At 42.5% G+C, this 27,178-nt stretch overlaps 3 protein-coding genes and 1 pseudogene across 7 annotated transcripts; all 4 read right to left on the bottom strand.

Annotated features, from left to right (window-relative positions):
- Window positions 1-2,025: 2,025 nt before the first annotated feature.
- Window positions 2,026-6,000, bottom strand: LOC120693893. Of its 2 annotated transcripts, XM_039977097.1 has the most exons (7): window positions 5,874-6,000; window positions 5,066-5,667; window positions 4,849-4,944; window positions 4,497-4,537; window positions 3,839-3,950; window positions 3,364-3,444; window positions 2,026-2,375 (listed from the first exon to the last, which is right to left on the bottom strand). In XM_039977097.1, exons 2-7 carry the CDS (start codon window positions 5,270-5,272, stop codon window positions 2,310-2,312), a joined length of 603 nt encoding a protein of 200 aa, XP_039833031.1. In that variant the 5' UTR covers window positions 5,273-5,667; window positions 5,874-6,000; the 3' UTR covers window positions 2,026-2,309. The 2 variants fall into 2 exon arrangements, with proteins under 2 accessions (XP_039833031.1, XP_039833026.1); XM_039977092.1 differs by having other exon boundaries at window positions 5,066-5,983.
- A 1,729-nt stretch (window positions 6,001-7,729) lies between these two features.
- LOC120693877 lies at window positions 7,730-14,961 on the bottom strand (annotated as a pseudogene).
- Window positions 14,962-15,275: 314 nt separating this feature from the next.
- LOC120693839 (pentatricopeptide repeat-containing protein At1g26460, mitochondrial-like) lies at window positions 15,276-19,231 on the bottom strand. 2 transcript variants are annotated; one of them, XM_039977068.1, is made up of 7 exons: window positions 18,493-19,231; window positions 17,363-17,579; window positions 16,680-17,159; window positions 16,364-16,570; window positions 16,132-16,269; window positions 15,878-16,064; window positions 15,276-15,476 (listed from the first exon to the last, which is right to left on the bottom strand). In XM_039977068.1, the coding sequence occupies exons 1-6, from the start codon at window positions 19,116-19,118 to the stop codon at window positions 15,882-15,884; spliced, it is 1,851 nt and encodes a 616-aa protein (XP_039833002.1). In that variant the 5' UTR covers window positions 19,119-19,231; the 3' UTR covers window positions 15,276-15,476; window positions 15,878-15,881. The 2 variants fall into 2 exon arrangements, with proteins under 2 accessions (XP_039833002.1, XP_039832994.1); XM_039977060.1 differs by lacking the exon at window positions 15,276-15,476 and adding an exon at window positions 15,528-15,728.
- A 368-nt stretch (window positions 19,232-19,599) lies between these two features.
- On the bottom strand, window positions 19,600-24,230 carry LOC120693858 (COBW domain-containing protein 1-like). Of its 3 annotated transcripts, none has more exons than XM_039977084.1 (10): window positions 23,945-24,230; window positions 23,361-23,578; window positions 22,861-22,975; window positions 22,507-22,596; window positions 22,173-22,331; window positions 21,579-21,698; window positions 20,940-21,050; window positions 20,681-20,762; window positions 20,518-20,602; window positions 19,600-20,279 (listed from the first exon to the last, which is right to left on the bottom strand). In XM_039977084.1, exons 1-9 carry the CDS (start codon window positions 24,083-24,085, stop codon window positions 20,547-20,549), a joined length of 1,092 nt encoding a protein of 363 aa, XP_039833018.1. In that variant the 5' UTR covers window positions 24,086-24,230; the 3' UTR covers window positions 19,600-20,279; window positions 20,518-20,546. The 3 variants fall into 3 exon arrangements, 2 of the variants coding, with proteins under 2 accessions (XP_039833018.1, XP_039833010.1); XR_005683196.1 differs by having other exon boundaries at window positions 19,763-20,279; window positions 20,494-20,602; window positions 23,945-24,170; XM_039977076.1 differs by lacking the exon at window positions 19,600-20,279 and having other exon boundaries at window positions 20,327-20,602; window positions 23,945-24,170.
- Between the last annotated feature and the right edge of the window lie 2,948 nt (window positions 24,231-27,178).

Genomic DNA, 27,178 nt, shown 5'->3' with positions numbered 1-27,178 from the left:
TGAAACAACAGTGATGACATGCCACTTATAGCCACAATCGGCTAATTTTTTCTGAGAAAAATAAAATAAAATTGGTGCCACTACAGACTACACAAGATTACAAGCCTGATTGGTTCGATTCCAAAATTTGCATTGCCAAAACTATCAAATTAAGTGTTTTCAAAATTTCACACATTAAATTTTAGTGTTTTCCCACTTTTTATGGTCAACCCAAGTGTATGTATGAATGCCTTGTTTCTCTTTTCGCACCTTAATTTGAGAAACTTGTATTGGGTATCCAGGTACTGATTTACCTGCAAGTCTGGATATACATTCAAATTAAGTAACAGGAGTAAACAATACAAGATTCCACTTTATACTAATACTAGTAAAACTTTTGTTCACAAGCTCAACACTGCTTATTAACTTTAAGAACCACATTTGATAATATTGTGTAGTAATTGACAGTTGACTCTTGAGTCTGTACACGCATTCAAGATCCACATCTCACTCATCCAGCTGTCATTTTGTGAGGTCACAACAATATAAGCGGTTCTAAATTGGTGTGTTCTTTTATATCCACCTTTCATTTTTGGACACAACAACCTTGTATCTTTTTGTTTATCTTTGGCTCGATCTTTTGATGCAGAAGAAGTGGAGCACACGGTTGTGAGTGCTGCAGAAGGTGTAATCCACACTCTCTTGGGGAAAAGCTCAGGGCAGTCCTTGTCCAGGAAGCCCAGTTTCTAGGCGGTGTCCAGGTTGAACTGCAATACTTGAAGTATCAGCGGAAAGCATGGTGGTCTTCCTTCAGGATCTTGCTGAGAGAAATAGAGTATGAACATGGCAAGAAAGTTAAGATTCGGATGAAGCTAGTGCGTGAGCTTGTATATGATGTTGAGGATTGCATTGATGATTTCAAACACCATCTTGGAGACAGCAGGGGTGCTAGAGGCAGCGGACCTGAGTTTACTCACAGGATCACATGTATACTATGAACCACCATAGTGTGGCATCGGTTAACCAGGTGGCATCTTGGATTGTATTGTAAATAGTTTTGTTAGTTGGCAGCTATTCATAGCGATATATGCTTTTTTTATAAACGAAAGATCAACTGTGTACCCGCTTAAGAGTAAGAGGAAGTTCAACACTTTAACCTTCTTGGATGCATGGACTGTGCATTTTATGTGTAAAATGCACATACAAGGATTATCCACTAAAAATGTTTCTTTTTCCCCCTGTTACTTTGCGTAGCTATAATCTGCTAGGAATTGTGGTTATGACTAGTTAATTCTACTCATGTAGGTATAGTGGCAATCATTTCATCTTTGAAGCTGCTGGTAACAGCATGGCTTATGACACCCCCAAGTAATCTAATAAATCTTGATGTTGGCATCACTGCACTCTTTACAAAGAAAAAACAGCTTGTAGGTGCTGAATTACGCCAAGAGAATCTACTGCGGTGGTGGATGGACGAGCTTTTACAAAAACTACAGGTGATATCCATACCTGGTTTCAGTGGTTTGGGCAAAACGGCTCCTGCTATGACAACTTACCAAAAATCTATTTGCAACAAGTGTAAGTTTTCAGTGCCAAGCTTTTGTAACTGTGTAATCGAGGCGTTCAAGCGCTTCGTGTTTCTTTGTACTGTTCTTTTGGCTCTCCTGCCGGTCTGTTTCAAAAAAAAATATTGTAATGTGTTCCTACATGAATCAGAGCTGTGGCGCACTCTTGTTTTCATGAGTACGACATGAATCGGAGCTGTGGCGCACTCCTGTTTTCATGAGTGCGACCGAGAGCTTATGAAATCGTACCTCTCATTCATTATGAATCCAGTGACCTTGTTGTTTCAAAAAAAAAATTCAAGTGAATTATTCAACAGCACAGCACAGGATAGGCATACACGAGGCCAGCATACTACATCACATAAATGACATAATCTAACTGAAAAAACCTCCAGGCCGATGAACTGATGCAATGCTCTGAAAGGAAAGAGCACAATTCAGCTGGAAGCCAAGAAGGAAAAGAAGGATCCGATGCGCAGTATCACTAAAATGAGAAATCTCAAATGCGAGGCACATGCGACTGCAAAGCCACATTGATATGCAGCATGGATGGAGATATCAAGTTTATCTGTAAACTAGGTATAAACAAGTAGCAATGCTTCATACTTACACTACTGTAACAGGAGGAGATACACTTCAACAAAGTGACTTCTGGATGAACAACTGATGCATATGAGACCAAACAGTATGCTATCAACTGGAAAAAAAACAAGTATCTACACTGGGGATGAGAGATGTTTGATCATTGTGGTCAGTCATCACTCATCAGGCTGGCTCAGACCGCTCAGCAATTAACAGTGACTCAAGTTCTTCTCTCCGTTTCTCTAGTTCCTGAAATCCATGATTCAGAAAATGAGACATGATCAACAGTAGCGATAGAGTATGGCTAGGGGACAAAATTATGCTTTTATCATTTATTCAAGAAACTAAGATGGACAGTTTTGGAAATACATTATTCAAGAAACAAATGCTTGCCTCTGAATAACAGCAAACAATAATGTGTACCATCTTTTTATTTATTTATTATTGGTGCGTATACACTCTTTCGCAAACAGATGTCTCATTTGAGAGCATGTTTTACTTGATGTGTACAACAACAACAACAACATAGCCTTTTTTCCCAAGCAAGTTGGGGTAGGCTAGAGATGAAACCCGAAAGAAATAAGTTCAAGGTTCAGGCACATTGATAGCTAGTCTCCAAGCGCTCCTATCCAAAGCTATCTTTTTAGAGATATTCCAATCCTTAAGGTCTCTCTTAACCGACTCATCCCACGTCAGTTTAGGTCTACCTCTACCCCTCTTTACATTATCGACCCGCTCAAGAACCCCATTACGCACCGGCGCCTCAGGAGGCTTTCGTTGGACATGTCCAAACCATCTCAGCCGATGCTGAGTAAGTTTCTCCTCATTTGAGAGCATGTTTTACTTGATGTGTATTCTAATAAAAAGAATTTTTCGCGAAACAGGTTCAGCTTTCTTTTCTTGAGGTAGAAAAACATTTTTGAAGGTTAGTTTCTATAATTATTCAGAAAAGGTTACTTTCTATATTTGTAATTCACTGCACTTGGTTTTCAGCTACAGATTCTCCTGAACTCTAAATGGGAAGCAGAAGAAGAATAAAATAGAGAATTACAGGCAATACTTGTGTGAATTAAAACATACAGAAATCTGACAACCGAACTAAGCCACACTGGAAATTCAAGTATGTGCCACAGTAATAATGTCTTCTAAACAGAAGACCACAGAAAAAAAAAACACAAAAATGACCAGCCTCAGGATCCAATGCTATCCCTAATAAAAGTAAGAATCAAGTAATCACCTTCAGATCCTTAACTGATTGCTCCTGTGATGTCGCTTTCTGCTGCTTACGACGTTTTAACACACCAAGGCACAATATACCCTACAAATTCAAGCTTTTTTAGTGCATGTCAAGGATACTTATAGTGATGCAGTACAAAAATGTTGATAATTTGTTCCATTGCAATCGCAAGATCATACTTTGGTTTGCTATGACAGACACCCAGGTCAGGGACATCTCCGTAATGTTGCTAGTATTTGTAAGAGAATATCCAGACCATACTTTAAGCATTCAACTGGTCCGTTGTGTGCTATGAAGCCAATCAAATAAGATTGGGTAGTTCCTAGGCTAATTTTCTCAAAAAAATGATTGAAAATTACAAGGGATCAGTGTCCTATGAGATTTGATGTTTAACAGTGTTATGTAAAACATCAGAAGTAGAAAGGCAGTTACAATGACAGATGACTCATGAACGCTCAGAACTCAGCAAACTTACCGAGATTATGTAGACAGCTCCACATGCAAGAAGCATATAGCTGGCAATCTCCTGGAGCAAAATCAGCTCATTCCTCTCAACATTTTGGTATGCCTTCGTCATGACAGCAACGCTGACAAGAACCAAAGGTAAAAGGAATTCAATAGAGGAATACCTATGTAAGACATTTCAGGTTATGCAAGGGTAATTAATAGGTTCCTACATGTTGCTGTGTTCATGGCAAGAAACTTCAAACTAAAATGAAATACCAGCTGGATAGCAAGTGCTTTACTCTAGATACATGGTTTGAAACACTGAATTCCCAAACTTTTCATGCCAGTATTCTAAAACATTCAATCAAGTTTGCCATGATAAACAGCTATGTAATTGGCATCATCCAATTTTGGTTCAGGTTGATAGGCAGCTAAATTTTTATTTCATGAAGCGTCCGACTGATCATTTACAAACAACGCCTCACCCTCATGCATAGATTCTCTGTGGTTTCCATTTGGTTGCATATTACTTGCTAAAAAGGGATCTATGTAGATAAGCACCACATATTTATATGGCACCAAACGTAGCTGGTCTGTACATTCTAATATACATGCAAGATTGAGCTCTAAGTTTTAGAAATGTAATAGGAGAAAAACAGAGATATATGTTCATTCACAGTACTTACAATATCTGTAGCATCCCCCTCGCAGGCAAGTATTCAAATATCTGGTCACAAAGAATAGCAACATCACTAAATTAACGAGCCACTAAAATTATCACAATCCAAAGGTAATGACACTAAATGCAGAGTAGTAGAAAGTAGAAAGCTCAAAGCAGAGGCTCACTCTACTAATAAGTGCCAGGATTAATCAAATCGTGAGCTATTATATATGACATAGCATTCAACGATCAATCATATAGCAAGCAATTTGGCTGCAGCTAACCAAGATCACTCTTGAAAAGTCAACTCCATCACAACCAATCTGTAGCATCCCAAATTGGGCGAAGCGAAATGGGGAGAAGAGAGCAGAGCAGACCTTCCAGAACTTGATGATGCACTCCCACTCGGTTTCGAGGACGCCGACGAAGATGGCGAACACCACCGCGTAGCACCGGAATATGCCCCCGATTATCTGCCGAAGAGGAAGAACCCACCAGCACACGCATAAATCCCCAGTCAGCTCGCTCGCGAGCCCCCATGGCCGGCATGGGCGGAATTAGTAAGACAGGGGAAGCTCGAGCGGCGGGGCTTACGTCAATGCCGCCGCGGAAGGAGTGGACGGCGGAGAGGACGTTGACGGCGACGCAGAGGAGCGCGGTGGCCGCCGTGACGACGCCGAAGCAGCGGCAGACGATGAGAAGCGGGTCGGCGACGGCGCGCGGCTGGCGTCGCGGAACGCTGCCGCCGACGGCCTGCGCCGGCGAGTTGGGCCCCGACCCCGACGAACCCCCGTTCTCCATGGCTCGGGCGCCACGCTACAGGGCTCGCGACGCTTCTCCGTCCAACCTTCCACCTTCCTCTCCGACGAGGCGTGGCGAGCTGGAGGAGCGAGGTGGAATGCCCGGAGCATTTAAAGCAGGAGAGGACGGCTCACGTGGGCCGGGCGCGCGGGGTGGTGGGCCCATGGCTTGATGTCTACGGCGTTGGTGGACGCGGTGCAGGGAGGGAACGAGGGTGTCGAGCTGGTGGGGCGGGGGGAGTCAGGAGTGGCGCGTCGGGGATGTGGGACCCGAAGGCGGGCGGACACGTGGATGCGTGAGGTGGCGAGGAGCGCCAATGGGGGCGGAGCTCGTGGCGCCTCTTGCCTACTCATCAGGACAGCGCTCCATGCCGGTAGGTACAGTACCGAGAGGCTCTGCTAAAGAAAAAACATATGATACCCGCAAAAAAAAAATCAACAGAGAAAGTATGTTACCATAATACTAAATTTAATTACACCTAAATTTATGTATAAAAATTTTATCCAAAAATATAAATGAATAGAGCAAGCAAGAATCTACCTTAATGCAAAGTGATTGAACAAAAACTTGTGCAACAAGAAACAAAAAGAAAAACTCGCACTTGAATAGCTGCGGCTTTAACTGTTCATGGATGATATGCAAACAGCAACGCCACCCCGATCTCCCCCCGCCGCCCCGAAGCCCCCGCGGCCGCCCTCGCGCGACGCCACCCGCACAGGGCTCGCTGCAACTAGGGACGGTCCAGGTGGTGTCAAGCCGCTGTGGTTGGGGACGGGCCGCGGCCAGGAATGGATAGGGGCAGGCAGGCCATGGCCGCCACCAGGTAGGGACGGGCTAGCCGCAGCCGGCAAGGGAGTGGGCACCCAATGAGTCGGATGCCCCTATCCTTAGGCGTTCTCCAACGGCACCCCGTATCCCTCCCCCCACCCTACGTAACGTAGGGGGGGCTTTGGGGGGAGCGAGCCCTCCAACGGCTCCCCCACAGCTCCCCCTATATAAAATGGGGAGTTGAAACTCCCCCTATATATAGGGTGAGTTTCAACTCCCCCTATATTTCTAATCACACCGTTTCTTCGCGATATTAATCTCGTTTGAGCCTCGTAACACGATGATAATGCGTATTATGACTGTACAAATATTGTATGATTTTTTTAAAATTCAAAAACGTTAAATAAATAGTTAGTTAATGAGTGATAGTATATAGGGGGAATAGATATGAGGGGAATGGTTGGAGAGAAGGAGTTATAGGGGGAGGAATCTTTTGGAGGGAGGTAGTAAAATATAGTAAATAGTACGTTTGGGGGGAGTTGGATGGGGGGAATGGTTGGAGAAAGCCTTAGCATTTGCCTAAATGTTAAAGTATATGTATATGGAGTCTAGAAGTGTTTTAAAGGCGACAGGCGACCCGAGGCGAGCTGGACACCTAGGCAACAAGGCATGGCTGTTGCCCAAGGCGAGCTCAGTCCGCCTGGACGCGACGGGGATGCCTTTAGAACTACATAACCGTTCATATATGCCATGTTTTGAATGTAGGAATTCTACTCTGAAAAAATAGAACATTATAAGAACCTTTTATGTTTTATATTCTGCCTCCACGGATCTGATCCCATCATCCCAACAAGTGCGCATTGCAACAGAAAGGCAGGCGTGGCAAAAAAATGACAAGTAATTCTCTAATTTGTTGAATTAAAGACAAATAGTATGGTACCTGATGAACTTGGATACTGCACGTGTGTAGTTCACCAACATTTTTGCGACTTGGTCTTTCAAGAAAAGTAATAATCTTTTGAGGCTTGAATGCATGCAACTTGTGGTGAGCCATGAACTCCCTGTTTATTCGACTACAGATGGCCGAGTGTGGACAGAGCAGGACTCTAGGAAGAGTCAAGAGATGCCCAGTCAATTCCAGCTAATATAGAAACACCTCTGTTTCGATCGAATTTTACATGTATTTTAGGAAATATCCCGAATTTTACATGCACTGAAGGAAATATCATGTTCATTCAAAAGAGTGCCGCATTCTCAATCTTATACAAAAAGTGCCGCATTCTCAATCTTATACAAAAAGTGCCGCACTCAAAAGAATGAGAAAAGCAAACAAAATAGTTCAACAGAAGATGCTACCTAAAGTGAAAAGTCAGGCTCACATGTACTCACGACAAAGCCCTCATCAGCAGTGGCGGAACCAGGAGAGTCGAACCCCGGGCCGAGTTTTAAGTATAGACGTCCACAAACTGACAGTTCAAAAGATACATGAAAATATAAACGGAAAGATAGATAACATAAAAAAGCGTCATCGCAAAGTAATATATTTATTCTTCTTCAGCAATTGATCCAAGTCCTTCTTCAGCAATTGATCCAAGTCCAGAGGTAGAAGCTACTGCAAAATGAAAAAAAATTGGGCCAAACCCCAGGCCATGGCCCGGGTGGCCCGGGGTGTGCATCCGCCTCTGCTCATCAGTCACTACCCATCACACCATTCCAGCATTTCACTATAATGCCACATCAACGCAAATACTAAAGTTTCAAGAAGAAACTACTACTAAGGAAAATAAACAAAAATGGCACAGAGTGGCACTTAGCGGCCTATCGCTACGTTTTATGTTCACAAGGCTCACAGAACACCATAACGAAATGGAGCAACATTGCCAATTTCCATATAGCATGTAACAGCAGGCAGCCTTGCGTCTTGACTAGTGCAGTATATGAGTGAAGAGCTTTCGGATGTCGAATCATCCCAATTCTCAAGGCAGCAGCACTGCATGAACATACAACAGACAAGCCATCTATCAGACCCCTGTGGATCGTACAAATAACTTCATATGCAAAGGAACCTTAAGTCAATCTATGGTATCTTATAAAAAAACAAAATCAATCTATGGTAGAGATACATAACGATTTTTCATTGATTCCATTCAGTCATTCAGAGACAAGATAGTGAGAGCAACACAAAAAGAAACACATGTGGAGATCAACGAAAAACAGCATTAAGAGCCAAGAATAATACACGAAAATAATTGCTTCCAGGGGCACTTGCAAAAATAATGCTGAATGTTCTTTTAGAAAAAGATCACAACTGGGGTGATATTACATTGTTTTCTAAGTAATTTTATATAAGACATATGCAAAATCACCAGTTTGACTATATTCTTTGTTTAGTAGTAAAAGCTGATCACAGAATATATCATTTTTTCATTCCTTAGTTCCCTCCATAAAATCATTATACGCACCCAACATTTGTTAGCCCTATATTCCAAAATTGTATGTGCATTGTCCTAAGTTTCACTAGATAGACCATGAAAATATTTTCATAGTGCCTTTACTTGCTATTTCTACAAACTTAGTTGAAGTTAAACAAGTTTGATTTAGGACAAAGCTAAAAAAATCTACAGTTTGGAATGAAGTACATGAAAAAGTTGCAAATGGCAAACCACAAGACCAGGCTAGTGTTCAGGCCATGCACGTAAAGGTAATATACCTATATGCATTTGCAAGCTGTGCGAATGATAGAACATTATCCACAACTCAGTAAAAGAAATATTATAGTACACGTCCAGTATTTGGTACGTGAAAAAGACTACTATTCACTATTCAGACCAAGCAAGTACAGGTAATATAAGCATTTGCAGCTTGTGCAAATATCATCCACAATTTGGTAAAAACAAACATTAAGACCATGATGTGGCACCACAAATAGAGAAGAGCATTTGTTTAAAGCTAAGCCATCATGTGAACTGAGAAGGAACTTACCATACACAGGGGTCACCCACAGTAGGGTGTATATAACTTTACTTATGAAGAATACTCTTCTTGAGCATTTTAGGCTTCCTCTGGACATGATTCTGACAAGTATGGACGAAATTAGAGGACATGAGGAGAGCAAAACATTTAAACAAGGAAACAGAGAGATACCTTTTGCCTTTCTAGAGCCTCAACATCTGTCCTCTCCTTCCAATTACTCTTACGTAATTTAATAGGGCGGTTCCCAACATATTTTCCTGAGAGAAGTTTGTTCAAAAGGACAAGGGGAACAGTCAATCAAAACACGCAGATAAGCAGCAGCAACTGAATCTGCATAACATATTTGAGATACAAACCATTCATTTCTTTTATTGCTGCAGCAAGATCAGTAGGGTTTGAAAAGCTCACAAATCCATATCCTTTAGTTTTGCCAGTTCTCTTGTCTCTAACAACCTGAAATAAAAGAGTGAAATCCAAATTACCACCGTATAGAATCATGAAATGCACGCCAAATGTTGCATACAATTACCAACATACTCCTAAGCCTCATCCGTATAGCTAAGCATCTGGGTCAATCATAAATAGGAATTGAATATAGCGGCTAATTTAGTGACCTCTCTCATGTTATAGAATCTTTGCCTCCGTATCTCTTAGCTCCTCTCTCAGTCAACTAGTGTAGGTTTCTCTACATGGATTTAAGCAAGGAAGGAAGAAGAGAACAGTTCAACAAGAAGTAGTTTGTTTATTATTAGCTACAAATTTCTTTAGGGATAACTAAGCTAAACTGAAGCCTGTTGTTTTTTTTGTTATTTCATCTGTCTCAACAAATAACTGCTAACACATTTTTCCAGAATAGCTAATGTGAGAAAGATCCATAGGAAAAATCCCCAAGCTGCTGGTTTTCTCACATGCATAAATTTTCAACAAAATTGAAAAGGACACAATGCAACAATTTATGGATTTAGGCAGTTTTTAGTTTGGACACCACTGTTTCTATTCTAATTTAGAAGTCAGGTAAAATATCACATTATTCAAATATTCTTTTGGGAAAAATCACACATCCTAAACTAAACATCTACAGAAGAACAACAGACAAGGTCAAAACAGCAGATTACACAAAACCAAAGAACTTTCTGTGACCAGAAGGAATATGTTGCAAAGCATGGTTCCGCCATCAATAGCTTTCTATTGAAATATTATGATGTGCATAATATAATTCATGCTGAAAGATTAGTTCATATATTATGTCGGAGCCCATTATTGATAGATGATAATCTATCCAGATCAATCGCTTTTGGTATAAATTCCTATAGAATCTACTCTATACCATGAATCTGGTAATGCATTCCACATTAGCCTTTGAAATACAGCATGACTGCTGTAGGTTACCTACCTAGATCAGTCATTTCAGGCCATACTATCTGCATAACTTTTTACTTATGAGGAAGCATTATATTGAACTGGTTGATAATTGGCCATGGGTTTCAGCACCTTGTGCCACAACTAAAAAACCGAGTATCTTTTTTTTCCTTGGTTATCATATAGAAACTCTTGTAAGAATTTTACAATATACTCATATACTGCATATTAAATAGGACAAGTTTCACCACGAATAAGTTTTTTGGGATAAGAGGAAGTAGTTGCCATGTTGAAGGAGGGGAACCGTGAGAATGCTTTGGAGAGAACATCGTCATTAACTTCGTTCCCTAGATCTCCACAAAACAGCCGATAATCGTCTGCAAGTTATTGAGAGTTCAGACCCAATGAAACGGGAGAAGGGTGAGGCATGAAACAAAGGAAACTGAATTAAGAGAAGGTATATGGTTGGTACTTTCGGGCCAATCGGTGAGGGTGGGGTCTTCCCAGGATTGTCCGGCTGCGCGTCGGGGGATGGGCTTCTTGCTGGCGGAGGGATCAGCGGGCCTGGCGCTGGCGCTGGCAGCCGGGTCGAGGACGTCGCTGGTGGCGAGCGCAGCCTTGACGCTCTGCAGCGCCTCGGGGGTGATGGTCTGCGCGTCCCCGCTGGAAGAGCTGATGCGCCTGATGCAGCTGCTGCTGGTACTGCTGGTACCTGCTGGTAGCTACTCGCCGCCATCGGCGGCGGCATCTGCGGCTGCGGCTGGTGCTGCTGCAGGTGGAAAGGGAGCGGGAAGTAGTTGCCCCCCGCCGGAGCCGAAGATGACGACCCGGGAGGCGGAGGCGGAGGATTGGCAGCCATGGAGGCGGTCCGACTAGGGGATCGGCTCAACCGCCGCCGCGGTAGCAAGCCACGGCACAGGCGTTAGGGTCCGGCCTTCTCTTGTGTCGCCGCCGACGAGAAATTTGGAATTCTGCCATGGTCGGAAGTGGGCTTCGGTGCTTTGACATCCCGCAAATTCGTTTCGGTCGATTGCCATTATGAAATGGTGCCCAGCCGGTAGAATGGCTATTCGAGATTTCCCAATTCATTTGCTGATTTCTCCCACAATAAACCACATGGACATATCATTTTACCATTGTGCTTCCGCATAACAGATACCTTATCCATCTGTTCGGATCTCGGTCTGGCTCGCTCCCATCCATATCTCACTCCTTCCTCCCAGTTCTTGCCACCGGCAAGAGGTCACCCGTCGCGGCAGCGGCGCCGCCCGTTCGTGCCCGTCGGGGTCCAAACCCCCCACGCTTGCGACGCCGCCCCTTTCTGCGCGCCTCCCCCGCCCCTTGCTGTCGACCTGGAGCTATCCCGCAAGCTCCTGCTGCCACCAAAGGACCCATGTTACAAGGCTCGATTTGACTAGCTTCGTGGATCTGAGCCATGGATTGTGATTGGATGGATCTCGTCCCTAGGTAATCCATTTTTCCTTCTGCTTGTTGTTGTGATGATGTAGGCTATCTAACTCAAATGCATAGGGTACTAGTTGTGCATCCCCATCTAACTGCTTTATTTTCTTTCTTCTATGCATCGATTTAACTAGGCTCGATGGGGAGCCTGAGCTTAGTGTAGCACTCGTAGAAGCTCCTGGAGATGTTGATGGAGTCTTACCTCATTCAGAACCTGTTGAGAAAGTAGCACCAAATGTAGGAAATGTTGATTGGAGTACACTGCAAATCAATCAAATATATGACGAGTGTGAGGGAAGGTTAGAATTCATCGAGGATGAACATATGTTTGAAATGTTGGGTTTGAGAGATGAGGAAGAGAAGGCTAGAAAAGCTGCAGCGGTAGCTGCTAAGTGTGCCGACAAAGAAAATGTCCCTGCTCAGAATATTGATGGTGCATCTCTACATGTTGATGATTGCATACCAGGGGAGAAGGTGATTGTGTACGACCCAGATAAGCCATGCATGAGTCTTGGCTCTGTTTACCCTTGCATGAAAGAATTTAGATTGGCTATGCGACAATTTGCTATAAATAAGGAATTTGAACTGGATCTTGAGAAAACTGACCCAACTAGATATATAGCCAATTGTAAGGCAGAGGATTGCCCTTGGCACATTGTTGGGAGAAGACAACCTGATAAGAAGACTGTTATGGTATTAACTTGGCATCTAACAATTTCAATTGTTTTTGTGTATATTATTTCTGATTGTTGGCAGCTAACAATTTGTGTAGGAAGGCAAAGGAAACAAAGGATCAAAAGCTTCCTTGAAGGTGGTAGTAGCAAATCTAAGGCCAAATCTGCTGAAACCAGTGATGACAAGGAGAAAGGAAAGAGACAAATGATCAGAGGAAAAAGACAGTGCAGTCGATGTGGAGAGTTGGGCCATGGTGAAAGTAGCTACAAATGTACCCTTAATGGAACAAAGAAAAGGAAGAGAAAGCCAAGAAAAAATAGTACCAAGGAAGCTGGGAAGAAACCTGTGAAGAAAAAGACCAAGAAAAATGCTGAAACAATAATGCAAAATAGTCCTGTTAGACTCACCAGAAGGTAAAAAAACTAGAAAAGTCTAAAAGTTACTTGAATTGTTTTCTTGCTCATAACTCTATTTTTTTGGCAGCAAACTTGCTATGCTACTTGGAGAAGGAACATCTTCCCAGCCAACCATGGTAGCTGCCTCACCGACTAGGAGCATGCAGCCCACATCTGGTGTTAAAAAGACACCTCCAAGGAAGCTGACACCTAAGAAGCTCAAGACCAATTGAGTTGTAATGTTTGCAATCTGAGATGTGAGAACCATGTCATGTATCTGAGATGTGAACTCAGTATCTATCATGTGTTTGCAATGTTTTATGTATCTGAGATGTGAACTCAGTATCTATCATGTGTTTGCAATGTTTTATGTATCTGAGATGTGAATTCAATATCTCATGAATTTGTCATGTTTTATGTACCCCATGAATCATGGTGGCTGAATCAAATTTTATATTTGTGAACTCAGTATTTGTGACCTATCTGCAATCAAAATGCAAGCCAAGATATTGCATCACATTGTAAAGTGCCAATTTGAGAGATATAATATTGCATCACTGATACATAATTATCATTGCTAGAGAGTCACAGTTACAGATAAACTAAACATCACTGATACATAATTATCATTGATAGAGAGTCACAGTTACAGATAAACTAAACATCACTGATACATGGATGGCCTGATCACTTGACAAGCAACACTACTACACCAAAAAACATTACAACAGCTATGACAATGCAGATCAGCACTAGGAACTGAACCAAATTGATCAACTTGTCAATCTTCCCCTTGTCACACAGGCTGCTTCTAATCTGAAATCCACTTGTAGAAGGACAAACTTCCTTCAGTTCTTGCTCCTTTGCAGCATGTGCTTGCATCAGTTGTTTCTCCTTTGCAACAATAATCGACCTAAATTGTTCAAGCCACCTGAAGAACCCGCATCTGCCAGGAACCTCCAACTAACAAAAAAAAACAGTGAACCCTTCATCAAATACCAACCTAATTGAACCAAGTATTTGCAACTAACATGGTCATCGTATCTTATGCATTTGAAGAACACTCGGCCATTATGCTTCCATGATTTGCACTCCACCACTTGATCCCCACAATCTGGGCAAGGAATGAGAGGAGGCCACTAGGGCTTACAGGATATTGCGTGAGGCCGACAAAACGGGCGGGATGGAAGCTGTTGCTGCCCTGCGACATCCCCAAATCACTGAAGCAAAAGCACTAGGGTTAGGGTTTGAGAACAAAAGCAGCTGCGCGAATGAGGTTGTGCAACTTGCCTGGGAGGATCAGAGAGCGGCGTCGAGTTTGGGGGAGGGGCCGCCGCCCGCCTGCCGTCGTGCGCAGGTTGGGGGAGGGGGCGCCGCCTGCCGTCGTGCGCCTGGGAAGAAACAGAGCGAGGAGGAAACGAACGAGACTCGTTCAGTATTTTGGATTGATGGGGGCAGGGGTAGTTTGGGAAGATCGGATCAAATAAAAGGCAGAAAATTAAAAAATGAATCGGAAGAGGGTGGAATGGCATTGCAGCAGGGTGTTCATGTTTCATAATAGCAATCTACCGAAACCAATTTGCGGAATGGCAAAATACCGAAGCCCACTTCCGACCATGGTAGAATTCCAAATTTCTCGCCGCCGACTCGTCGTTCGTCAGGCAGTACCGCCGCCCGCCGTGCCCTCACCCCTGCGTCTCAGCGTCCGCCGCTCCAACTCAAATCTGCTGCACTCGATTCGGCAACCTGCGTTTTGGTGGAACAGAAGAATTTGGCCATTTGGGGATTGATTTCCTGGATTCGTTGCCTCTCTCGTCTCTCCCCGTTCCGTTCGCAACCAAAACGTAGTGCGGATGAAAGCGTATTTCTAATTACGCCTCTCTCTTTTTTGCAAAAAAAAAAGGCCTCTCCTTTTATATTAATCTCCTCCAATTCATTCATGGATGGATTGATTGAGGTGGAGATTTAGTTCATTTCCCCTTTCCAATTCATACGTATTAAGAGAAATGTGTTTATCTATATAATGGCAAAACCATCTAGAGGACTAAGTTGTCTGATTTTGATAGTTCATGCTTCATGGTGCAACATTCCTGGTTTGGGTGGCCAAAAACAAACTAGTACATTACAATGTACTACCTTCATTCCAAATTGTAGTTCGTCTGACTTTTTCGACCCTAAGTTTGACTATTTGTCTTATTCAAAAAATTTGTATAAATATTGACAAATGTAAGTCATTTTTGAAGATCTTGTATTGATAAAGCAACCCACGACAAAAAAAATAATATTTTGTATAAATTTTTAAATAAAACGAGTGGTCAAATTTAGAGTCAAAAAAATCAAACAACCTACAATTTGGAACAGAGTAGATGGAGGACAAAAAAACAAGGCATGTCAACAAGCCAAGAGGGTCATCGATCTGAGGATGTCACATTACAATGTGCCAACTTCCATATAATCAGTTGCCACACGGTGGAAACGCCTAAACGAATAGCATCTTTTGAAGAAATTGCGATCCAATCACTCAAGGACTTCGTTAGTTGCATCCCAATTGCAAAATGGCCCAAAACAAATTTCTGGAATCATTGAACGGGGCGAAGTCAGTGACATGCAAGATGCTACTGTAATTACGAAAAAGAACTGACATTTTCGATTTCTGAATGAACAAATAGTATGACAGCCTTATTATAATGTCCTAACATCAATCCTGCCAGCAAAAATGATGGGATGGGTAACTGAAAATTGCTTAAGAAAATCTGGTACATCGAAATAATTTACAAGCTACAATGTCTGCTTTCCGAAATGCCAGCAAACTGAGCGCAAGCTGCCTATCAAAATGAAAAAAACAACAGCGTCAAATGAAGTCAGAGAAAAACAAGTCCGCTAAGCCTAAGCGGCAAGTTGCAACACTAATTGCCTGGGCAAAAAAACAGCAACCACTACAAGTGTGAAATCCAATAGATGAACCAGTACTTACTGCTTCAGTACACAGGATTGTATTCTATGCTATAAAGCAACTCTCTCCTGTTTTCACCACCCATTCTGTAGTTTAACTGCTTAGCCAGGGATTGCACCTTCTCATCACTGTCGAAGTCAGATTCACGAGAGCAGCGTCTCCGAACCTTCTTGAGGGTATCCTTTGAAGGTGTAAATCCAGCATCAACCTGAACCAAACATAATTAGAGAAGTTTCCATGCAAAAATACATTTTTGAATGGTAATTTAGACTAACCATCTTATCAATTACGGCAAGAGCAGCTTTTGGGTCTTTATTTGCAAGATGGGCATCGACAAGTAGGGAGTATGTTGTTGCATTTGGCTTGACACCAAGAGTTAATATATGCTCGAACACATTACAAGCTTCTTCTGTCTGCAGTACAGGAAAACAGATTAAACAAATTGATATGGAACAAGTTGATAAAGGCCATAAATATTAATTATATAGACCAGACAGATAATAATACCCTTTTCTTCTTTCCAAACGCACACAGAAGGGCATTGTATGAATGTATGTCAGGTGTGAGTTCAAACTTATCCTTGATAGCCACAAAAGTTTCATATGCTCGGTCAATATCCCAAATGTTTGCACAGCCTAATACAACACAGTTAAGGGCAGCAACAGATTTGTATGGTGGATCCGCACGAGTCAGATTCTCCAATTGAACATACACCTGCGGAGAAGAGCCTATAGGATTAGGGTATTTCATCATTCTTTGCAAAAGAAAATCACAAATGGCCATCTCAATAGATCATGTATAGCAGGTGCTATGCGAATAGTACCGAATCCAGTGTGCTAAAGCCATCTTTGCAGCAAGCAACAACAAGTGGATGCAAGGAAGTAAATGGCGAGAAGAGCTCTGGATCAATGTCCTCAGAGTTCCCGTAGGCATTTTCAAATTCACGCAGTGTCCCAAAAGCCCGTTGAAGCTGGCCAATTGATGAATGAGCATAAATCTTGGCAAGATATGTATCTGGAGTGGGTGCCCTCTTCTGGCGCAGGGACCTCCGTAGTAGAGACCAAGCAGCATTCAAGAGGTCAGTACTATAAGTTCTGCCAGCAGCACTTAGAGCTGATATTACAAGACCTTCATTAACTGACAGCTGAGCGGGAGGTTTAACATTCTCACCACGAACAATCCATCTTGCAAGAAATTCCAAAGCAAAAAGAGCTAATTTGCTATTGTTAGCTTCAAATGCAGCTTCTGCTATGTCAATGCACCAGGCCCATTGTGGACACAAGACTTTGTTCTTATCTGTTGTCTGAAACAAAACAAATCAGTGTCATAAACAAGGCAAGCAAATATTGACATACACATGCAGAATGTATAACCCCAAAACAAGAATGCCAAAGACTAATGAGTTATGGGTATATAACCCAAAAAAAAACATAGAACAGAGACCAGCTGCAATTAACAATCTAAATAACTCAGGTGCACTAGATTAACCATTCCAAGAAGAAGTACCTTGCATTTCTCTATAATTGATGCCAATGTGTCCAATCTCCCAGATCTCATACATGCTCGGACATAATCAGTGAAAATAGTTAGAGATAGTGTGTGGCCTGATTTAAGCACCATATCCAAATACTTCAGAGCTGAGTCAAAAAGGTTCTGTCTAATCAGCAGGCCAACGACCAAATTGTAGGATTCATCATCTGGTACAGTTCCTGTTTGCAGCATCCTGATTTCAACAAATAGGGGATCATTTCATAGTCAAATCTAATGTAGTGGAGAGTCAGAAAGTAACATTGATACAATACAACACATTGACATATTAAGACACAAAACAGAGGAGCAAAGAGAAGATAAAAGGAATACAAGAAAGAAGAAACCTATTGTGCAAACCGCACACTTTTCCAACTTGATGCTACACAATTTTGTTTTAAGAAGTTAAATACAACTATGTCAATAATAGATTTTTGTGGCATTAACACCCCAACCTCAAATGCACTTTTCACTTCTTATATACTTAAGCACTGATACAAAAATATTGTAGAACCTAAGGTCGACACACCAGGTCATGTATAGGATAGTTCATATCGACCAAACATCAAAAACCTGTAATACAGCTGTAGTCTCAGCAGTAGTCTCAGCAAACCAATTCACACAGAACATAGTGAATCAACAAGCTTCCCACATCCATAAAATCAAATGCAAAACCAAACGAGAGATCAAGACATTTCCATTTTTTTCCCATTATTACGTGTGTCCATTCAAACTATATGTTGCCAGTTCCATTTTCTACAGATATGTTGCCCGCTCTGTATGCCTCATGTCAAGCTATCAGATTATGGCCCTAGCATATCAATATAGTGCGTAGTAAAACAGGGAACTCTGGAAGTAATGTAATCAGAACTAGTAACAGTCATCTGAAACAACCACATCCTGGTATTAAAACAGATACAATCAGCACTCTGAATCCGTAGGCTCCCAGCAGATTCTTATATGCCCAAACCTAAAAATGTACCGTACATACACTACCAACCAAATAGGTGGCCACAAATACTGCAAAACCACGACAATTCAAATCTGTCATCTAATGCACCTGGCAATGACAATGCTTCCATTCCAAGAATAACGTACTCTGTACTCACCGTTCAACGAGCTTCTCGGCACCCTCGGCCTCCTGCGCTGTGACCATGCTCTTGAGCACGAGGTTGTACGAGGCCGTGTTGGGCTCGATCTCGAACTCGCGCATGTGGTCGGCGAGATCGAGCATCTCGTGCGGCATGGCCCCCGTCATGAGGTTCGCGCGGAGGTAGTGGTTGAAGAGATCGACGTCGGGGCGGTTGGGCTTCCCCGTGGCGGTGTCGAGCGAGCGCACCCACGAGTCGAAGAGCAGCTTCATGTCCTCCCACTTCTGCTCCGCCATCCACTTGGCGAAGGTCTCCTTGAGCCCCGCGGCGTCGGAGTAGGCCGCCATGCGTTGGTGCGCCCCGAAGGCGGTGCCCCCGACGACGGCGGGGAGGAGCGAGGAGGGCGGGTTGGCGGCGGCGGGGTTTCGCCAGTTCTCGCCGTAGAAGGGGCTCCCCGTGCTGGGATTCGGGGGAAGCGGCGCGGGGTCGGGGGCGGCGGCGGCGGCGGCGGCGGTCGGCTCCGGGGAGAGCTCCGCCTGCTGGGGCAGCGCGCGGGATGAGGAGATCGCGGCGCGGAGGAGGAGGAGCTGGGGGTTGCGATTGCGGCGGAGGAGGAGCGAGGTGGCGGCCGCCGCCGCAGCCATGGCGGCGAGGGATTAGGGTTTTAGCGGGGGCAGGGGGGAGTGGCGGGGAGAGGGAGAAGACGGCGGCTGAGATCTTGAGACGGGCGCGCGTGATGGATGGGTCAGGAATGGAGGAGCGAAGTGCTGAGTTGGGGGTGGTTCCGTAAATTGGATACCTAAGTGGACCCCAGAGCTGTTAAGCCGTTACGTGCCATGGTGGATCGATTGCTCAAAATGGGAATAGTTCAAAATCAAGGAAATAGATATTGATTCACTTTAGCTATTATCCTGAGGGAATATGGGTTAGAAGCGAGCCTCAGCTACGAGTCACGTATCGATATGGACTATGGACAAGAACCTATTGCGAAATCGCACTTCAGGAACCAACATGATCAGCGCTTCTTCTATACTAGTCACTCGTTGAAGAGGTTTGTAGCAGATACTGGAGTCACCCACTGGATCACTGCTATCAGAAGTTCAGAACCATCTATGGACATGTATGGGTATGAAAGGTTTACATTGTAGTTCTTGTGCAGCCAATCCATTGTGTTTCCATCAATAGTTCCTAGGATCTGCGCGTAGGACAAAAAAAATGTGATACTCTTCGGTATCCTACTTAACTTAGCCACATGCACTGTGAGCTCCAGTGATCAGCAGTTTATGACGGGAAATCACTCCGCAAGCAGCAGTAGTTTATCTTAGCTGCGCTGCCTCTTCCGTGAAGTTGAGCAGAATACAGATGCCAGACCAGATCCAAGAGAGGCCAACAATTCACAAAACAAAATTAACCCAATGTATCTCAGTTCCTACCTCATGCAAAATTTACGCCACTGTCCTTGTATTCAGCGTGTCTTCGATCAGCTTGCATACACCTCGAAGTTAACTCCTTCCACAAAGTGCAGCTCATAATAAGATACATGCCTCATCCACAACGCACACCAGTTGCATTCTCAATTGAGCAGAAAGCAGCTCAGCAGAAAAAACTCTACCGTGGTGCCGTTGGAGAAGCACTAACATGCTATTACGGCACCACGACCAGTTCAATCCTTCTCTTAATCTTGGAATAATGAGTTGTTTCCCCACTATGAAGATTCTCCACTGGCGAAATATACATATGGAGCACTTAAACTGATGAGTTTAGACCCATATGTGCCAATTCAGTTCAGCATTACACAGAGGTACCTGTGTGTGTAGAGGCAAGTTAAACTGGCGTAGATACCTATAACACATAAGTGTAAAATTGAGACTATTTCAACATAATCCAAGCCAGTTAGTGAACATAGCAACTCATGGTGATGGCAGCAGAATGCCCCAAAGAAAAACTATCCATAATGGCACGTGATGTCCTCAAAATAGAAAATGTGAACAAGAACTGCCAATACAAAGGACAATTTACATCGCAGAAAAAATGGCAACTAACATTGTGCAAGAGAAACAGGATAATCGTTATCAGCCCTTGCAACCAGAAAATGAATCTTGGAGAGCATTGATATCCAAATTGCGGCCTGTGGCAAAATGAGCATGAAAAGATTACAACCACTTCAGAATTTCCAGATTCTAAACTACTGAGGTTTGGGTTTTACCTATGAAGACTATCTTGTTCATGCGAGACTCTGTCTCGGACCATTTTCGAGCCGGCATAACTTCGTAGACTTCCCTCACTGCCTGCATAAGGAAAAATCAGACTTCTGTGATTAGTGGTGACCAAACAGTATATTGAATCAACTGCACAACATAGTTATCTTGCTATTGGGTTTATAAGGGAAATCTAACAAAAATGCTTGATAGCTCTAGCTCATAATGCAGTCCTTTCTGGTTGGTGTATGAGTATGATGTAAAAACCTGTAATGTATGAACTTGATCTGAGTCATGGATATGTAAAATCCCTTTACAACGATATATATCCATACTAGATTTCTTTTCCCAAAGAAGATCTTCGAGCCACGATTCCACCTGTGAAAGAGACAACAGAGTATCAGACAAATATGTGAAACGACTGATAGCTGGCAGTTTGACATTCATTGGATTAAGAACTGAGAAACCTTGGGTAATATCCACTAAGGCATGGATGCTAGAAATTATTAGATAGATTTTCCAATATAAATTAGTTAATTTTGTCATTTAGTTCAGCTGAAAGGGAAAGTGTTGAACATCTTGTTTTGATGTCCCAAGAAATATATATCTTCGAAATCAGAAATTAGGTATAGGAAAAACTTATCCTATGAAATAAGAATGCCACATAATGTGGAACAGTAAATGAAAGAAATCGAGATATACTTCGAAGCTCTAGCAAAACTGTGCAGTTTATACAAAGAAGGCCAATCCAATCCTATTGTTGTTTGTGTCTCAATTGCGCATGTCAACTTGGTGTCCTTAAATAGTAAATCTCTTTCCAGTCTCCATTTGCTGTATAGCTATGTCTTGATGTCTGACTTCTTTACATAATTCTGTTGAAATGGTTCATTTAAGGAGAGAAAGTACCTTAGCCAAGTTAACCGGATCCTGTTCGTAGATGCACAAGGTGGAAATACTATTATCATGACGGCGGTTAGGTGGTATTGATTTACTATAGTCCAGCAGTTCTTGCAGATGAGAAGAATTCTAGCAAAAAAAAAAAGAAGACAAAATAAGACAGTTGTATCCCAAAATCAGACCAATGTATAAATTTAGCGTGTATGCTGTATAATGCCTTATAATGGAGTAGCAAACAGCTTTGCACATTTGTTTTTTGCTTGTTGAATCCATTTAGTTTCTTAAAACTCAGAACATATAAGAACAGTGTTGATTGGTATCGAGGACCAATTGTAACACCATATAGTTGCTCAAAACTTCAATTTAGAGGGCCAACTGTTAGTTAGCAGGAGGCCAGGAGCACACACAAGCCACAAAGCAGCAGTTCACTGAATTGTTGGTTAGATGTATCCTTCATAGCTTTATGCTACGGTTATAGACTATATCATTGTAGAGTTCAAATGACCTCTGAGAATTGCCAAAGACATCAAAGCAACTTATGCTTCAAACACTGGCGTAATTACGAAAAAAAGGTGGCCTCAAGTTTTTAACTAGTTTACTGACCTTGGCACCATATGCTTGCCTGTTAAATATTTCATTCAAGTCAACCTGGCACCGGACAGACCGCACCACTGTAACCAGAGCATTCACATCATGAATATGTTTTTCCAAATCCTCAACGTTGTCCTTCACTAGGTCAATTTTGTTCAATATCACAACATCCTGTTACAAAAGAATTTGCCACAATGTTGTAGTTATTTGAATATTAGACTTATGAATTCTAACTGCAGCAGCAAGAATAAACAAAAGAAAGCTCCACCTCCAAATTCTAGAAGTGAAGATCCCAAAAATAAACCATGATATTATAATAATAAGAGAGAAACAAAGGATAAGTTACCGCAAATGCAATTTGATGAAATGCTTCAGGGAATGAGGAGGAGTTTTTGTGCTCATCAATCTGAACCCTGAAATTTTTTGCATCAATGACCTGTAGATAGATAGCTAAATCATATTAAAAAATGTCCAATGTGATGCGATATTTTAAATTGTTATCGTAAGAGCAACTGCAGGAAACCAAGAACAGATATTTTGCAGAACTTATAAATTACTATCAGAATGAGAAATATAAAGAGGAAGCTGCACAAAAGTTTATGCATGTAATTAGCAACAGTGATCTCTACATCTCACAAGATGATGGTTGACAACTGATCAAACAAAGCAAAACAAAGAAATAAGACATGGGTGAACTCACCGTAATAATAGAATCCAGTCTAATTGATGATTCCAGTTGGTCGTCTAGCCAAAGAACAGAGACAAGTGGTGCAGGATCAGCCAAACCTGTTGTTTCAAGTAATATATGATCCATTCTGCAGAATACCAAATTAATCTAACATATTAGGACATTTTAGATCATTACAGTTCAAAAGGACAGTATCAATCCAACTTATAACATAGGATCAATGCAGGAGCATGACCTACCATCAACAAATAAAATTAAACTTTACAGTTTCATGCAGGTTAGATAAGGCAAGCAACCATCATTAGCAAAAGATAAGCAGGATGTTGTGAGCCAAAAAAACAGGATGTCAGCAACTTTGAGCTGCAGGCAGGATGTCAATATCAAATTCATGATTTGGCCACATCAACATATCAAAAGGTTAAGAAAACAGATAGGCGGGCCCATACTTCTGGGATCCTAGGTTGTACTTAATCAAAAGTATCCTCGCGTAGATAGGAGTAACTGTATTTTACCTATCCTTTCTCTGCACAAGCTGCTCAAGTGCTTGAACCAGGCTGTGTTTTACAGAGCAACAGACGCATCCATTTGCCAGCTCCACCCATTCCTCAACAAGTGCACCACCTTGACCCTCATTGATCATCGCCCTTTCAACCCCAATCTCTTCTCCAAACTCGTTTAGTATCACGGCGATTCTCTTTCCATGTTGTTCATTCAAAATGTAGTTGACTAACTGAAAGTTTCAGGTTCAAAGAGAAACTCTCAAGCCATAAATCAGCAAAATCAACAAACTGACTAAGAAACTTAACATAACACTTCTTTAATGGTTACTAATGAACTGATGGCAACTTTCAGAAGGGCTTCTGCGATAATCCTAACTCATAATCATGATATTACACGGCATAGATTAAATTATGACTCGATTTTCTGAGATTAAAGGTATGCTATCACTTTATCAGCCCGACTCAAATATCGGGTAGCCAGCGATTTGCCTCTCATTCTACGCAGCGCCCGGATGCCGGATGCTGACGCGCCTACTTCAAACAAATACAGCGAGGGAGAGGCGGTGGTTACGCCGTTAGGGTACGGAGAATCTCACCGTGGACTTGCCGGCCCCGAGGTAGCCGGTGATGACGGTAACGCCAACTGGCGACGCATCCGGAGGAGCTGGCGCCGGAGGAGATGGAACCTGCGGCGGGAGCTCGACGGCGAGGGGAGGGCAGTCGTCGTTGTCCTCCATGGCGGCGGCGCAGAGAGCCGACAGGGAGGGAAAACTCGAGAGCGGCTACGTGTGACTGCGCTTTCTTTTCATTAATTTTATAATTTTTTTGTGTGTTTTCTGCTTTTGGCTATCATGGTAAGGGGTCTTAGAAAATCAAACGCCAACTTCATTTATCTGTGCATCTGTGGGCATCTAAATACCCAAATAGGGAGTAGAAATTTTTCCTAGTATTTCTTTATCTAGCTTAAGATTATTCTTTTTACATTGATCGAGAGATGTTTTGTTCTAGAGTCGATAGTTTTTAGTATAAAAATAGAGGTGTGTGATATACTCCATCAAATTAAGAACTATTTGACACCATTAACTTTTGGACACTAAGTTTAACCATTCATCTTTTTTGCCCAATTTTTTTTCCATGCAAAAACCTTAAATGATAAAAACAAGTTAAAAATTATGCTCATGTATTTTTTTTAAGCAAAACGAACTGTCACTTCAAGTTCAAAAGTTTAATTTGTTGAATTTTGGATTGGTGTAATGACTTTTTTAAATTACAGAGTACAACTCATAATCTTACAACGCACACTCGCCACTGATTGGTCTAATGACCTCAGAAAATCAAAACCTGCAGTATTCGATATAGGCATGTTAGCCATGGGGCATTGTTTTGGAATAAGGACATTCTTAAATGGTTATTTTGGTCATCTGTTTTCACTTATTGGTTTTGTAAACCTTGCGTCATTCGGCATAGTCTTCTCAGATTCCAATGCCACTGAATGTTCCCAACTAATTAAAGAACTTTTCATTCTTTAACCACCCCCAATGACAGTGCACTGAAAGGCAAGTATCATGGCCTGACACGATGGCTGATGCGAGCAATATTTGCTAGAGACAGGGAGGTATGATTGTTTCATGTTTTCAGGGGGCATGTAAAAAGCATTAACCTTTTCTGTGAAGAATACCCCAAAAGCTAGGCTGGTATGATCTTTTGCTCACTAGCTAATCAATCCTTCCAATTATTACATCCTTGAATTCACATATACAACCATTTGCTTCTGCTAGTCCAGTATCATCATCAAATAATGTCACTTCCTCAAAACAAAACAAAAAGTACAGACTTGTTAGCTCCGTTCAACACTTCTGACGGCAAACCAAAAAAACAGTAACAAGAAAGTCAAATTAGTTAGCTACAATTTATGACGTTTTTGCAGCTAGTGGTTGCCGACTAATCCGGCCACGAACACCCAATTAGAGGCTATCTTGAGACCCCTCCCCTGGCTAATTTTAGCGGCACTGTACTGACCACTGAAGCAGGCAGATCTGGATCTGCCTAGTAGCTAAAGAAAGGCTGGTTTAAGTGGTTACAAAGCAGGGCAAGAGGGTAATGGCTCCTTTGTGCAGTGGTGAGAGGTGTTTGGTTTGGTTGGGCACACATTTGTGGGAACCACTAATAGAAGTTGCCTGCACATCGATGGCCTCTCATGGCTTTGTTTATGGACTATGTGCATCCTCCCATTGCTGTCTCTGAGATGAAGTCATTACCCAGAGATGATCAATGTTCCTTTGCATGAATATATGCATTTGTGTATCTTTATCACAAGTTGGAGAGTGACCTGGACCTTTGGCTAGATGCAAGAAGAGCTTGTGACAAAAAAAAAAGAAAAAAAAAGAGCTTGTGACAGCTCATTTCTTTCTAGTCTTGTGATGCCTGCTATTCCAAGGATGTCATGCATGGACATCTAAGTTCGAGGCTTAAAAAACCCTAGTACTGTTCTAGGGACATCATTGCTGATCAAATAGGATCTCACGGTTTGGTTTGGAGCTGAGTGAAATTAGAGTAAATAAGCAGCACACTAGAAAAACACTCTCTTGATTGGGGGCCACCCATTCCGGTCAATGCTATAATGAAGACTAAGAAATCGCTTGATCATATGTTTTCGTGCTCTTTTGATCATCATTGATATTCTGAAACATATTTTCAGAAGGCACCAGCAAAACAGCCATGTCCACGCATGGACCAATGCTTGGAAAGTTGGATGTACCCGGGTTTGAAGCACATCAGCACTTGAGTCTGCAGAATTGAAAGCATCAGCAGAGACCACACGCGGATTGGCTCTGCTATATAATCCGTGGTCAAAATGAGGCCGCTGCCCAATCTTCGCGCCATAAAGAAAAGAGGAAGCTTGCCCCAACTTGTGGGTTACCAACATCGAGAGCTCCACCACCTACTGGGATGGAGAAGACGACCGGTACAAGGCCGTGGTCCCATCTGTTTGGCACCGATAAAAAGAGGTGCTTGGAGATCGCCATCGCACCTGTTGAAGCTGCCGTGTCTCCCAAAAAAGAAGAGAAAATCGTAACCATCAAGCTCTCACCACAAATTTAGAACAAGTTCACAATCTTTGTTGCATCTTGGCCACCAGCCTTTTTCAGTTTTGATCAGTGGCAGAGCTGCGTGATACTAGCACTTATATACTCCGGCACGATGGGCCTATGGAACATTGTTCTCCGACGCAGTTTGCTGAGCCGAAGCAAGGAATATGCTACATGCATACACAGATGTAACCTGAACAAATTAAATGCATGTGTGATGTTGCCCAGCTGCTAACACCTCCGGTCCAAACAAAGAGAAGAATCAAGGCTTCTGCGGGCAGCAGGCTGCAAGCTAATTTTGTGCTTTGCAGTGGAGTATAGAAATTTCGGCAGAGTTGGAGCAAGTAGCAAGTGTCCTGTGTGCCTCCCAAGGCAAAGCTAGTTCAACGAAGGCGAACAAGAAAGAGACATGAGCAACACAACATTTGCGTGAGCTGTCTGTACGTCTCTAGAGACTAGAGAGAGAGAAACAGAGGGAAAGAAAGATGGCATGATTACGATTTATACGAATCTTTTGCGAGCAAAAAAAAAATCTAAACTATCTCGCCGCTAGCTCGCTAAAGCAACAAAGAAGAGAGAGAGAGGGAGACCGGAATGGTGAGCGAGAAGACTTGTCCAAAGTTCTGGTGGACAAGTGAACAACCTCTCTGCACACTGCACTGCCTGAGCCCACATGCCATCACACACATGCATGCCAAACCTCTTTCTTCAGCAGTACCCATATGCTGCATAAAGATTTGC

Source organism: Panicum virgatum, chromosome 2K (assembly GCF_016808335.1).
Source record: "Panicum virgatum strain AP13 chromosome 2K, P.virgatum_v5, whole genome shotgun sequence".
In the NCBI taxonomy this organism is placed as follows: Eukaryota; Viridiplantae; Streptophyta; class Magnoliopsida; order Poales; family Poaceae; genus Panicum; species Panicum virgatum.
This window is presented reverse-complemented; position numbering and strand designations above follow the sequence as displayed.